Source organism: Paramormyrops kingsleyae, chromosome 1, assembly GCF_048594095.1.
Source record: "Paramormyrops kingsleyae isolate MSU_618 chromosome 1, PKINGS_0.4, whole genome shotgun sequence".
NCBI lineage: Eukaryota > Metazoa > Chordata > Actinopteri > Osteoglossiformes > Mormyridae > Paramormyrops > Paramormyrops kingsleyae.
In genome coordinates this window covers 17902139-17917425 of record NC_132797.1, presented here as the reverse complement: position 1 = coordinate 17917425, position 15287 = coordinate 17902139, and the positions used below count along the sequence as shown (strand labels likewise).

The window sequence follows — 15287 nt, the reverse complement described above, 5'->3', positions numbered from 1 at the left end:
TCGAGACAAATCCCTCAGCTTATCTGGGGATCGCGCATAGAGCCGTGAGCCAGCTGAGCCGTGCCTCACGCCATCTACAGGAAGACAAGAACGCACAACTCATCCTGCCAACAGGCTCAAACTCTGAACACGGACAGAGGGTAGGGCTTCCTGTTGGAAAGCCGCAATCAGAGCCTCTCAGTGTTTGAAGAGGGAAAAAACAGGTGCTGGCAGCGCCCTTGTTATTCAGTACCAGCAGATAATGAGAGGTGCCGGTAGGCAAGAAATGTCCCTGCTACTCAAAGGAAAAAACAAAGCCATGCCGGGAATGTGTACCAGTGAGTTCCAGCCCACTTAAGCACTGGAGTGTCTTAAACCAGCAGTGGCTAGACAGAGGACCACACTGGAGCTGTCCAAATGTCCATGTGCAAATGCAGCCTTCAGAAACTCCACTTAAAAAGGCATTTCACGTCTCGGCCCAGAATATCCTCAACTGTCTAAACACAACTGCTGCTCCAGTGTAGAGGTTCCATAGCTGTATACACCATAAGCTACAGCAGGTGGACAAAAAGACTACTTACAGGGTACGGTCCGTAGGTACAGGTTGTCCCGGATGGTCTGCTGGAGCTCGTGGTCCACGGAGCCCTTAGGGAAGCGAAGGTTGAGGTAGTGACGGAGGTCTTTGTCAATGACACCCCCTGAGGGAAGAAGACGGCAACAGCTTTTGTAAGCTTCAGTGCTGACACCCTGCAGTTCGGCTACAGGATGCCCTGGTTTTGCTGTGGACAGGGCAGCCGCCTCTTTCAAGTGACTGGCCACTGTTGGGCTTTCAGATGGAGACCCACGTTTCTAGAGTCAACACCTGGCACTCAGAAAAGCGTTTAATCTTTTGGATGGCGACGGCATTCATTTTCCATCCAAGAGACACTGGTCCTTGACATTTAACACTGGATTTAACCGGCAGCAAAATGTTACAGGATTCGGAAGGAGGATAAAACATGATGCATTTTAATTGCCAAAAAAAAAATTAAGAATAGGCAAGTGGATAAAATGTTCAAAAAAAATGACAAAGGCATGCACACTCACACACATACACACACAGAAACATACATAGGCACACATCTTGAGGATTATTTTCAAGAGAAGGAAATGGAGCCTGTGAGAAAAACAGCAGAAATATATTTTTCTCTTTTTCTTTGTGTATGTTCATATATGTATTTAATGCCAGTGCGCGTTCTTCACAGTCCTATTGCATTTAGGATACAATTGAAATAAATAAATATAGATACGCTCATTCACTGATAGAAAATACAGCAAACAGAAAATGAGCATGAAGAATTTGACATTGTGAAGGAGCAGGAAAATACATCGGCGTACACACAGAACAAAGCAGGCAGGCAGGCAGATAACAACACACACACACACACACGCAGACGGACAAAGGCAGTAAAAGCACCTCCGCTTGTAGCGCTGCTGCTATTCACGCACACACTGGGCTTCCCGTTAGTCCACCGGCCGCGTGTGACTGTGCTCCATCAGCACCCGCTCCTCCCGGAAGCCTTCATCCAGGCACGGAACGGAGACAATGAGCAAGGAGGAATGGAAGAGCGAAGCGCGAGAGAGAGCCAGACCGAGGGAGAGACAGAAAGAGCCAGACAGCAGGAGAGCGATCAGCCACTGGAGGCCTGAGTCACTGGCAGCCGCCTTCTGATTGGCCTGTGCGATTCAGAGGTCCTGCAGCTTCCCCTGGTGGCCATGACGGGCAGTGCATGGTGTTTTGGTGTACAAGGAAGATGCTATCTGACACACAGTGAAAGTGCCACCCTTTGGCGCTAATGGGAACCTTATTAGCATGTGAAAATCTCATTAGCATGTGAAAGGCCTCCTGTGTGCCAGCGAGCTAAAACATTAACCCACGTTGCTTGCTGACTGACAAGCGATCACTCAGTCCAGACAAAGTCAGTTATGCTGCGACCCACACACCATAGCTCGAGGTCTAACCTCTGTGCGACGTGAAGCCAGCTAGTCAAAAGCTGTTTAAATGAATAAAGAATAGGGAATAAAAATGGTGTGTAGGGATCTATGTCCACATCTGGAAGGTTGTGGGTTCAAATCCTAGTTGGCAGAGCAATTATATCACCACTGGGCCCTAGAGCAAAGCTCCTGGACCTGAGATGCTCAAAAGACTCTTCTCATTGATCCTCAATTGTATGGGGCTCTGCACAAAAACATCAACTGAATATGTAAAAAGCACAATAAAAAACAATAAACGACCATTGTTTACACATTTATTTCTCATTTTATATATATTTTTTGTTATTTCTGTTTCCTGGCCTCAAATCACTCCATTATAACCATTAGTCAGTTTTTAAAAATATGTTATTACGGGTTACCCCAGCCTTATAACAAATTTATACATAAATAAATCCACAAAGACACTCTGATATGTCCTAGACAGAGTTGGATCCGGGAAAGGGTAAGATGGGTGCCATTGGTGGACATGTCAGGTCCAGAGGGCAAAATCCAGACCATGATTTTGTTTCAACCAACCAGTTGAGCATAAAGAGCCACAGTTACAGAGTACTGAGCCGGTTGGTTGAAACAAAATCATGGTCTGGATTTTTACCTTCTGGACCTGAAATTTCGATCTCTGGGGATTGCTCAGGGAGGCTTCTTCTGAGGGGGTGTAGTCTTAGCGAACTGCTTGAGCCAACCACCACCCGATTGACAGCTTTTACCATACAGAGCCACGCCCACCTTCATGGGGGGAGGGGTAAAATTAGCGGAGGTGGGGGGGTCAAAGGTGAAGTTTGCCTCAGGTGCCACATGGACTACAATCTCCACTGGGTAGACAGGACTCATTTAACTTCCCAATATCAAACAAACAAACAAAAAAAGTATTAGTTATGTAAAATGTGAACACAAATGAAGTAGACGAAAGTACAAATAAAAACACATTTGCTATGGAATTAAGGAATTAAGATTACTTTGGGAAAGTCATGTTCCTTGGTTCAAGTTAATTAGTATAATGTCATTCATTTACTATGTATGCCTTGCTTAATTACTCATTCATACATTTCACCTTGAAAACTACCACACCCCCACCTCGCTTCCACGCCTGCCCCCGCCCCATTGCTGCAACTGTAGAGGGATTCAAATCACAAATAGGAGGCAAGAAGCAACAGTACTAAGCACTGAACCATCACACCACCCAGGCCAAAAACACTTTTAAATTGCCCTGTTTGCGTGCGCGTCGCGATCACTTGGTGTTTGGTACCACATGCCCTGAGCACCAGATTAAGCAGTTTGGGAAAATGGATGCACGAATAGATTATCCAGTTCTCACCAGTTAGCAACGGAATCCTATTCATGCCGCAAATGCCATGATCATGGGCTGAAAAGTGCAACAGTCGTCATACTGGGTTATCGCCGTGCAATCATGTTGTCATAATATTGTGAACACAGAGGCATTTTGTTGTTATTTGTCATCGTTTTTGTCATATTTGTACAACTCCTTTCTTTATTTAGTTTCTAATATTTAGCAGGATTCTGTTCTCTGTAATAGTCCCTTCTTTTGCAAACAGAGGCTTCCCCAGTAGACCAGTGACACACCTCCTGAAAGGAACGACGCATCTAACACACTAACGATGTGCTTTGCTGGGCGGTGATGTGACGCCCCTTAATGCCCCACGTTCATCCAGCTAGAGAGCATTCCACACACCCTCTCCTTCAGCGAAAAGGTTTTGTTTTGTGAGCGATTACCTGAGTGGTCAGTTCCCAGATTAAAAAAAAGTCACCAGCCATCGGTCAGATAATCCCTGTACCAGATAACAGATGTAATCTATATACTTGCTGCATTTCCTGTTTATGGTTCATTCCAACATTAGAAGTTCCATTAGACACGATAATGAGGTTATGGCCCCATCTGTGGCCAAATCCAGGTAAATGTGGTACTAAGTGTAGAAAAATGCTGAGATTCCTAAGTTTTTGTATTTTCAGTTAGTGTTTGTTTAACATTTTGTGACTTTTTATAATACCCATCTTCCTGTAAGGTACCGCAGATGACTTTGACCCAACATGAGACCAATGTTAAATAAACACATTTGACACAGCCAGTACATTGACTCATTTGTAATTTATAGTCAGTGGCGACTTTCGTAGGGACACCTGCTTGTTAAAGCCAAGGTCCAACCTGCATCTATCAAGAGAGAATCATGTGCTGTGTGAGCATGGCGTGCTAAAGGGAGTCAGTCAGGGTGCTTCCGGTGTCTCAGCCACATCCATCTATCCTGGATTTTCACGCAGGACGGCGTCCAGAGTTTACCGAGGATAATCCTGTCAGTTGTAGTTCTGTGGTAAACACCTTGTTAGTGTTTCCCCAATGAAGCAGTGGCTGAGTGCATACTGTAGCTGGTTGCCTTTCAGACTTGAAAACACAACCTTTAAAGATCACATAATTTACCAGGCCAAAGGCTTGCACAGCAGCTCGGGCCCCAATTCCACAGGGCAACGTTACTGCGGTAAATGACACACGCACCCAATGAACTCTGCGAACCCCCAAAAACAAATACAAACCTGAGCGACCGGCAGACACAAGTCTGCAGCATCAGAGGCACCACAGTAAGAGACAATCAACCCCCAGATCTGTGCAGCCAGCTGAGCTCACTGGCACATGCAGCTCGTGCAGCCAGACAAACCCAGACTGTCAATGAGCTCCACTCCATTCCCACAAAAGAGAAAAACTCTGTTTTGCTACTGCGGGGCATTTCAGGCACATATGCAATTTCATTCAGAGGCATCTCTTTGTGGGAGATAGTGAATGACAAGGTGCCACCACCAATCCCGAGCTTCAGGATGCCATCAGTAAGCAATTACAACACAAGCAGAGAGCGGCTGTCGGAGCGAGCCGTCACTCTGCTGTCTGCTGGTGCGAACAGAGCACAATACTGATCACAAAAATAACTGCAGAGAGGAGCCTTCAACCTTTCTATTTTTATATGGTTTTCATTTATGCGATGCCGTAGATCTTTAAGGCTATGTATCTAGAGGTTCCGCAGATCGATTCCCAACAGGTTCATCTGTAAGGGTATTATAATCTCCTCTATATTAGGGTGCAGATCGGTCCAGAAAGGTCATCCTATGGAGGACGAGGAGGACGAGGGAGGGAAGAACACACACACATGCTGGTGCATTTCTATTAGTGTGTGGACTGCCCTTTAAAACCCATTTTATTCCAATTAATCATCCTTGACATTGCTCCAGCACAATTCAACAACATGAAAGATGACAATTCGCCGAAGAAACTTTTGGCACTTTCGTGGAGCAAAATAGTTCCTGTTTCTCAAAATTTAGTGCCCCTGTTGGGACATTTTGTGATGTTACAAATGACAAATTAATGACAAAGCCCATAAACCACAAAGACATCCACAACATTATGATTATTAAAGAGACGATTGGCAACGATTGGTTTGTTTCTAAATGACACTGAAATTGCACTGCGCTTTAAAATTGTTTGTAAATTTACAATAGTCAGCTGACAGGCCTCACCTCTCCATATCCAGAGTTCTTGGCTACTTCAAGCAGGCCTGTTGTGTTGTAATAAATTCTAATTTATTTTATATTGTCTGTTGACAGGTAACTCTCCCATTTGTAAGGGAAAACGTGCATCGAGCAGTCTACCTCCTCCCCAACATTTAGCCATCCATCCATCCATCCATCCATCCAGGTCAGGGCATCGGTGGGGGTGGTTGGAACCATTCCGAGGCAGCGCAGGGCGGAAGTCTTTAGCCATCATTCTCTACCCAAACTGATATGGCTGCCAGCTGAATCTTTACTCCAAGGCTCACAATTATGGCATTTGGCTGATTGAAAGAGTTTCTTCTACATGACTGTTTACATGCCATAGTCGCCTTCTGGGGCATCTCCCATGTACACAAAAAGTCACGGTCAGCACCATGAGACCCAGATCTTCACTTACATCACTGTCTCACAGCTTGACAGATCAGCCCTCCAGGGTAAGAGGCTGCTGGTGGCTTTGGGCACGGGGCCAGTGGGTAGCTGGGGTGAGGGGGGATGTCAGGCCCCCATGGATTAAGCTCCACCCACCTTAACCCACATTCTTGGCCAGGATATGTGTTCAGAAGATTTAAAACATTTACATTTTTGAATATGCAGCTCAGGTTAAAAAAAAAATGTGAAAGGTGGACCTCAGAGATATATGCTCAAACGTTGGGGTTGAATCCAGCTCTTCCAGTGGATTCAGCATGCAGCAGTATTTGTTAGAGGAATAAAAAAGAACGCCATTTAAATGCAACACGGAAGAGGTTAATTAAAAACTCTTCAAAGTTAACTCACCTCATGTTCTTGCAGGCAATTTAGCCAACACAAAGCATTGCAGAGAGAGAGCCGATACATCCCGCTCCTCTCCAGCGGGGACACAAACAGGTACTGTACGCAGATCCTTGGGAAGAATTTCATTTCATAGCTTTCAGTTTAATATGTTTCTGAGGTGGGCCTGCAGTGTTGTGACAGAAAGCACATCTGACCCGTTATTCTCCAGAGGAATCCTATGGCCTGCAGTGGTCAACAGTGACACTTGACTCTACCGTTCATCTACACTCTCTACACAAAGAATTTACTTTGTTTCATGGAATAAACCATGTCTGGCGTTCATATTTTTAAGAAATCTACCTCCTTAGTTTTTCTAATACCTAAAGGTCTTGAGAAAAGGATGGGTCTTGATCGCAAAGGTGTTTATGAGTAAAACAGACAGGGCCACCAGTACTGACAGCATCTACCCCCCACCATGGTTCTGTATACCCTCTGCCTACACTAACACTATCCATTGTTCCCTTATGAATCCATATATCCCCTGCCTTATATCTTCTCATTCCAAACATCTGACTCAATCCATCACAATCGCTCAGCTCCAATTGCTGTCAGTCAGAAGCAAGCATTTTAAAACACTGTTTACTTCTGCATTCCTCCTTTTATATCAGGGGTCAGGGAATCATTTTCAGTTTTCTCCAATGGCAGCATTTAAGGTATTTCCAGATTTTTGATGAATTTGTTGCATGGTATTTTCTGAAGGATTATCTGCATATGTCTCCAGGGGCTTAATAAAATCGGCTCCTGAAAATCATCTTTAGTCAAAATCAGTAATTCACAAGTGTCCATGACAGGCAAGTGTCACTTCTGTCTTTTATTTTAAGTGTAAGAGGCATTTAAAGTTCTTAAAAAGCAAATTAAAGTGGAACTGCAAGGCTAAAATGCTTAATTACGAGAATGAGCCCAGTAAAACCATTCCGCATCATCATCCCAGCTGTGATCCTCAAGGTAAGTATGCAGTTAGTGTTGGTCCTGTATCCCTGTCTGGCATTCTCTCTCTCTCTCTCTCTCTCTCTCTCTCTCACACACACACACACACACACACACACACACACACACACACACACACACACACACACACACACACACACACACACACAGACACACAAGGAAATGCTTTGTACTTATCCATAGGGACATGCAGTGCAAACAGTACAAGTAGAAAATGTCTTAGTGTGAATATTTTCTGTCTGGGGTTTACTATCTCAAAACTGTCTACATTTGAAATACAAATGATTTCAAGAAAATGTAGAAGATGTGCAAATCTCAAAAGCTTCTTTGTGAATGAACATATAGTACTTTCTGAAAGGACACATATCACTTTTTTGTTACTATATTTAGGATGTTTTGGGTGCCCTTTGTGTTATTATCTTACAGGTTTGCTCAACAGCCATTAAAAACCCCTCCTGTAGAAATTTTTAATAAGAGCACAAGGCAAATAGGTCACAAATGTAACCTTGTTTTTAGAGCCAGTTTCTGCTTTAATCAACATGCATCTTAACATTAATATCACTGCCAAAGTGCAGGTTGAATTTCTTACCATGAGCGACATCACATTACCTGGGGAGAGAGGAATGTCTGGCAACCCACATATAAGAACTGAGAAAGTATAGTAGTATAGTATAGTAGTATAGTTTGAACTCCCTCTCAATTTCTCTGTCGCAGTCAGGAACACAAGATCACAGGTACATCAGCTCTCGATTTACAGATGAAGAGCAGGACAGTATCTGAGTGAGAACAGGGAGGAAACAAGGTATTCATGCTGTACCTTCTTGCTGTGTGTCTGAGGAATAAAATACTCATCCCTCACTGGACATTTACAAATGAGTAACAAAGTACAAATGAGTTTACAGAATAGAACAGGTCTCAAATGGGTTAAGGGACAGGAAAATAAAAAGCAGGCAGGCAATTTAGAACTATCCGATCCATAAGGATCGAGACTTGACTTACCACTTCTGCGTAGACTATTGTAGCCTAAATGCTAAAAATTTACCATACGGCCCACTGGATACCTCTGGTGCATGAGATATGAGAATCAGTACAATGAGCATCTTGTCACAGTACGGCGCCTTGTCGGGACAAGGAGGCCCATGTGCATCAGGGATGCTAAGTGCTCTGTTACTGGTGGTGGATCATCACAGTGGTGACTGTATTTCAAACTGTGCAGAATAAAGCGACGGTAAATCACTCCTGTACCAAGCCCAGAAAACCCTATGGATACATGCATCAGAATATCATTATACTGTAGCGCTGGAAGATCAATGAAGATAGAGAAAGATTTCTTACAAGGATTGAAACAAAAATTCCAGAAAGAAATGTGGAAAGGCCAATATTAAAACCACATCTGAAAAATCACTGACAGATGTCAATGGGCAAATATACCAACAACTTGTACAGCAAAGACTTCAGCATCCAGGACATTTAACAGGGTGTCAAAGAAGAACCTTCAGTAAAATAAAATATTACTTGATGACGCTCGTAAGGATGTGCTACATGCTAATTTTGAAGAAAAGACCTTTTGAGGACTTTTTAAGAATATCATAATACAGAAAAAACAAACAGTTGCAAAACTTAACCTTCAAATAATGAATTATTATTATTCAATGTAGAATTTTTCAATGAATATATTACAACCTTTTCTATAAATCAGCACAGATAGACGAGCCAAGAAATGCAAATACATTCATTGTATGACAATGAAAATAAGGTGGACAAAACACCTGGTACCTTATAAATCGCTTTTTTACTTAGAATCCTCTGCTGCCCCAGAGAATGATACCAATTTTTCTTTAAAAGAGAAATATAATATTGAACATATACTGTAACTGTATTCTTTTGATTTATAATATAGAATTGTGGTTGTATAATAGTGCAGTGGGCATCCCCATGGGTTGTGGTTTCACATCCCATCCTTGCTGTGTATGTAGAGTCTGCATGTGTGGGTTCAACCCTCATTCCTGCTAGGTGCATGTGAGGTCTAGATGTTCACTCTGCATTGTTGATTTGCTCTGGAGTCCGAAGGCTTATAGTTGGACTAATGGGTACTGTATGTCGAATTTTTGTGTGTGTGTGTGTCCTGCAATGGACTGGAGTCCCACCAAGGGTGATCCACTGCATTACATCATTCGTTTCCAAGGACAGACTTTGACCCTATACTAAATAGTTGATAGATGATTGGCTATGTATACCTGTTATTACGCTTTTTCTTAAATCAAATATTGTGACTTGATACCTCTTGGGAACAGTTTTTATCTGATCACTGATTAGCCCTTCAGTCACTTCTCTGTGCAGCCACAAAAAAAGCTAAATATATCACCAGACTTAATCAGAAAACTGATAGTAAACTAAATGAATCAAAACACAACGAGCAAGATGAAGATGGTCTGGTCCAGTCCTCAACATCTGACAGAATACTACAGAGAACTATCGCTGCTATGCTTGAGGTAGGATCCAAAGTTTGTTGGCAGATTCTTATGGCAACAAACCTACAGGTCTTCACTGCTTCTACTCATGCTTAGCATTGAGCAAGTTGTTTTGAAGAACATGTCAAATACCTCAAATTTCATGGCTGTAAAGCTAATGGAGCAGTGTGTGTCAGTAATTGGGGGAAATTGATGTTTGATATTCAGAGGATAATTATAATTATGTGTCCAAGTCTCTTAAGACGTTGTAATCAAGCACCTACTCAAGAAGTCTAATATGGCTCCACATGTAACACAGCTTTGAATAATAAAGAGACGGGCTTTCATATAGACTCCACTTTTTTGAAATTTAGAGAGACCCATTTCCTGGTAGTGCTTGGCCTTCTTACAACCCAGCCGTGCATGAACCTTTATCGAAAGACCACCGCAGCACTGAAGCAGCATCTGTTGACGTAACGTATAGCATGCTTCTCTCCTCCAACTATGGTTTCGTCTCTGTTCTACTGCCTTTGACGCCACATTCTCTTGCACAGAGTGCTCTGAGAGGACTGATCCCTTCATACTTTAAGCGAAATCTGTCGGATTGTTACAGGTTTGTTCAAATAAAGTATGAATCATTGAACTGTTCCACAGCAGAGTATGAGACGAGCTCCATTAAACTTCCATCTATACATACTACCTCCTGAGAATATTACTCACAAGCTAATTATCACTGCTATGCTGAGGACACATAACCCCATGTATCTGTCAGAGTGAAGAACCTCTGTAAGCCCGAAACCAGCATAAAAGACATGAAGAATCAGGTGACAAATGACCTCCTCCCAGTCTAATAAAACAGAAGTTATGTTAGTGATAATGTAAAGAACTACTTCACAGCCTTCAAGCCTAAAATAAAATTTCCCTTTCTTCCCAAAATCGAGGTTTTTCTGGTTTTTCATTCACTCAGGAAAAATTATGGTGAGCCATTGTGAAAAGCAGTATTCCGGATCCAGAAATCCCAGACTGCACCGGGAAACAGTCTATGCGCCCTAGAAAGAGTCAACAACAATAGCTTCAAGATCATGGAAGGAACTCATCACGATGAAAACGGTTAACTCTTCTCGTCCCACACATATAGGAAACAGAGTACAATTTCACTATTCTAACACTACTTTATGCTAACTGAGTAAGTTTATTGACTCCTACAGTTCAGTGGGTGAGTAAGGGGTTGTGAAGTTTTCCTTTTTGCCAGTTTCTTAATTTACATTCAGTGAACCTTTTAAATAAAGTACCAAGTAACAACCAGCCACATACAAGTATCATTGCTTTACCTTGTTCAACAGAGGGCAATGTGTTCTGGTTACAGCACAACACTGCCCTCTGTAGGATAAAAACACACATCCAAATTAATTACTGTTAACCACTATGCATGATGAATGAAAACATGATTTGTGGTCAGTCAGTGAGCCACTTTGCTGCCATTGTGCACTCAAGCTGCCCATATGATTTGTTGCAAAGGGATGTTCAGCCAGAACAGGAACCTGTGGACACCGATGGTGCCCCCTGAATAGGTGGGGCTTCTAAGACAAGGTAAGAAACCACCCACAGCGAGTTCCAGTAGCAGAAATAGCAGTGAGATCCTAGACGCTTCTAAACCTAATACAGGCGCACACACTCTTTTTTTCCTCACATATCAGCTGATATCAGACCACACACCCAGACCGGCTCCCTGACTCAGAGATGACACAATGAGAGAGTGGACCAATGTTCTCCAGACCTGACAAGCAGATGGGTAAGCGGTCTGGTGTTCAGCAAGCCCGGTGGACCAATCACAATGCATTGTAAAGTTCTAGAAACATGACAAGCCACCGGAAGATCAAAACTCCCCAAACAAGGGCCAGTAGTAATCATCGGCAGGCCAATTTTATACCGCCCCAACAAATTGAAAGCGACAGACCGAGCGGAGTGCAGGACTGGGTTCCGCAGACCATAGATACCAACAAAAGAAGCAGACAGGCAAACTGCAGCAGGACAAGCTGTGGGTTAGCAAAGCTTCAGCACTGGGTTCTGGATGGAATAAAAATACCAAGAGACAGTAGCACTCATAAATTAAACCTCTACAGTCTGCAGAGACAATATAATTAACTGATATAATACTCTTGGGGCATACAGATCATATTGTAGATCATATACCCTGTAAGGCACATAATAATGTAATTATTTCACTGGACCAAAGGGGCTGTTTTAGGACATTTATCATGATAATGTTTGTTTTATCCATACTGTTAACTGCAGGGTTAGCAGTATACACTGAAAGAGGAGCCATAGGCAAGGCAAGAATATGAAGGGGATTCAGAGTGTTTGCACTACTGAGTCGTCTTTGTTCTGCTTATATTAAGTTTATATTGGGAAACCCATGAATAAACTGGATATGCTGCCAAATGAGGAGACCTGTCATGACGAGGAAGGCAGTGTGTAGCACAGTCTATGTTGGTTCGTCGTAGCCTGAGTCAGGTAGTTAGTCCAACACTTTGCTGAACTGTATAGCAGACAAGCAGGGGTCTCCCTCTATGAACCTATGGCTGACCTATATTCCCCCAGTTTGAATAGAGGGAGACCTAAAGTTCTTGTGGGAGTCTCAGACACAGGGCTCCGTCTGGAACACCTTAGGTCAGTAGACACCAGCTACCCCCCCCCACAGCTTTTCTGTACTGCATTGATGGCCACAACCCTGTCACTTTATACTATCCTTTATGCAAATGAGTGTTAAGCTCCAAAAACACTGAACATCATAATCATTACTGACACACAATACTTGATAAAAAAAAAATTATGAGTCTCTGTCCTGTGACGTCAATGTAATCTGACATAACACCTCTGAAAACTCCACCAGAGGGACACTGCAATACGAACGGTAAGGGACTCTCCTTTATACTACCAGGTAAATGATGGGCAACTCTTATTCACAGTGCCAGAGAAAACGGTTAGGGACTCTCTTTCACACTGCCAAATAAACGGTAACCGACTCTTCACACTGCCAAACAAACAGTAAACACTCTCCTTTACACTGCCAGAGAAATGGTAAGTGGCTTTTCTTGCACAGCTCGACATACAGCCCAGCTAACAGGGAACGTTTCCAAGACTTTAGCCAATGTCATGTAAAGATCTTCATAAAGATGGCAGAGAACGTTCTTATTGTAACGTTAATGGAACTTTATTTCCACATTCTGCATTCCATCAAAGGTTCTGTCAATGTTAGCCTGATAACTTTATTACTTCAACATCCTCCTAATGTAACCAGTGTTGAAAAATATTGTTTTATAATAGAAATATTATTTCATAATAGTGATATATGCAAACTTGGCATCCAGCTTTGAACCCACAACGACAGATGCAAAAAGTGACTGAGTTACCTGCTGCTGTACCAGGCTGTTTGTTTGTTTTTACATTATCAGTCTTAGTTGTAGCAGTGGTTGTAGTAGTGGGATAATGTTTTGGGAACATCAGGAAAACTGGACACTCTGAACATTTCAATACTTTAATTGTAATGGTCAGTACAGTTCAATACTGAACAGTACCGTAAAGTTGAGAATGAAAAATTGTTAGCTGGGTGTAAGGGACTCTTTAGGGTGCCAGACAAATGGTACACGACTCTCCTTCACACTGCCAGACAAATAGCAAGCGACTCTTCTTTATGCTGTCAACAGAAATATTTTTGTGTATTTTCCACTAAAATGCACAGAGGCATTTGAGCGTATTTTCTCTCAATCAATAAGTGAGAACGATGTTTTATGGCACATAAATAAAGCAAAATGTCCATTCAGTGTTCCATACAATATGTTTTTACAATAGTCTCTTCACATCATATTCACTTTCAGTATATGACCTATAAACGCTTGTGTGAACTCAAATAAACACACACTGTATTACTCAGAGTTTCATGACGCCAAGTGATTCCATTTCCAATCAGAAACTTTTATCCAAGGTTTCATGTGTCTTTTTTAAAGAATATTTTCAAATTTATAAGATGGATATTTCAATGAAGCAATCTTATGCCCTCCAGTATTCACCATCAATGATTATTTCTTGTTCTGCTGTATTGACAATTACTTGCCAATTTTGTGTTAACAATCAGTGCTGGCCCAGGTGCATTATATTTCCTAATCTCACTAATACACAAACAAGATTTTATTTTGTGAAATTGGAGTCCATGTTGTGTTCAACACAAGAATGGATCATTTAGGGTAAAAAATACACTATATGGACAAATGTATTGGGACACCTGGCCATCACACCTACAGAACCCAATTCTAAATCCATAGGCATCGATATGGAGTTGGTCCCCTCTTTGCAGCTATAACAGCCGCCACTCTTCTGGGAAGGCTTTCCGCAGGATACTGGAGTGTGTCTGTGGGAATTTTTGCCCATTAATCCAGAAGAGCATTTGTGAGGTCAGGCACTGATGTTGGAAGTGAAGGCCTGGCTCACACGCTCTGTTCTAGTTCATCTCAAAGCTGTTTTCAAAGGGTTGAGGTCAGGACTCTGCGTGGGCCAGTCAAGTACTTCTACACTAAACTCATCCAACCATGTCTTTATGGACCTTGCATTGTGCACTGGGACATGGTCATGCTGAAACAGAAAAGGTCCTTCCCCAAACTCTTCCTACAAAGATGGAAGCATAGAATTGGCATGCTGAAGCATTAATCCCAAGCCCAGAAAAACAACCCCATACCATTATCCCTCCTCCACCAAACCTTACAGTAGGAACATCGCAGTCAGGTATGTACCGTTCTACTGGCATCCACCAAACCAAGATTCACCCATCAGACTGCTAGACAAAGAAACACGATTTGTCACTCTACAGAACACATTTCCACTACTGCAGAGTCCAGTGGCAGTGTGCTTTACACCACTGCATCTGACATTTGGCATTGTGCTTGGTGATGTGAGTCTTGCATGCAGCTGCTCGGCCATGGAAGCCCATTCCATGAAGTGCATGCCGCACAATCTTTGTGCTGGAGTTAATGCCAGAGGAAGTTTGGAGCTGCAGTTATTGAGTCAACAAAGCGTTGGCGACATTTATGCACTATGTGCCTCAGCACTCGACGATCCCACTCTGTTGCTTCACGTGTTCTGCTAATTCATGGCTGGGTTTCTGTTGTTTCTAAACGCTTCTACTTTGCAATAATATCAGTTATGGTTGACCATGGAATATCTAGCAGGGAAGAAATTTCGGATTTATTGCAAAGATGGCCTCCTATGACAGCACCACGCTCGGATTCACTGAATGACACATTCTTTCAGAAATGTTTGTAAACCTGACTGACTATATGCACCTGTGGCAATGGGTCTGAATGAAACACCTGAATTCAATTATTAAGATGTGTATCCCAATACTTTTGTCCATATAGTGTACAGTATATAACACTGAGTTACAGAATACACTGGGTACAATAGGTCATGCCAAAGAACCACACTGAACTTAAAAAAATAATAATAAACACAGCTTTCAGGAGAAGT

The 15287-nt window shown here is 42.5% G+C and overlaps 1 protein-coding gene across 9 annotated transcripts in view; it reads right to left on the bottom strand.

The window, feature by feature from the left end:
• Positions 1-15287, bottom strand: part of LOC111847004 (membrane-associated guanylate kinase, WW and PDZ domain-containing protein 2-like) — a 93054-nt gene that overhangs the window by 63415 nt on the left and 14352 nt on the right. For 8 of the 9 annotated variants that reach the window (XR_002838990.2, XM_023817808.2, XM_023817810.2 and 5 more), the window contains exon 2: positions 561-677. Coding sequence is in view for 7 of the 9 variants with exons in the window: in XM_023817808.2 (XP_023673576.2) it covers positions 561-677 (117 nt within the window). In the remaining 2 variants the exon portion in view is untranslated. Of the gene's footprint in view, positions 1-560; positions 678-1435; positions 1655-15287 lie in introns of those variants that run through there. The other variant, XM_023817813.2, reaches the window with a different exon arrangement.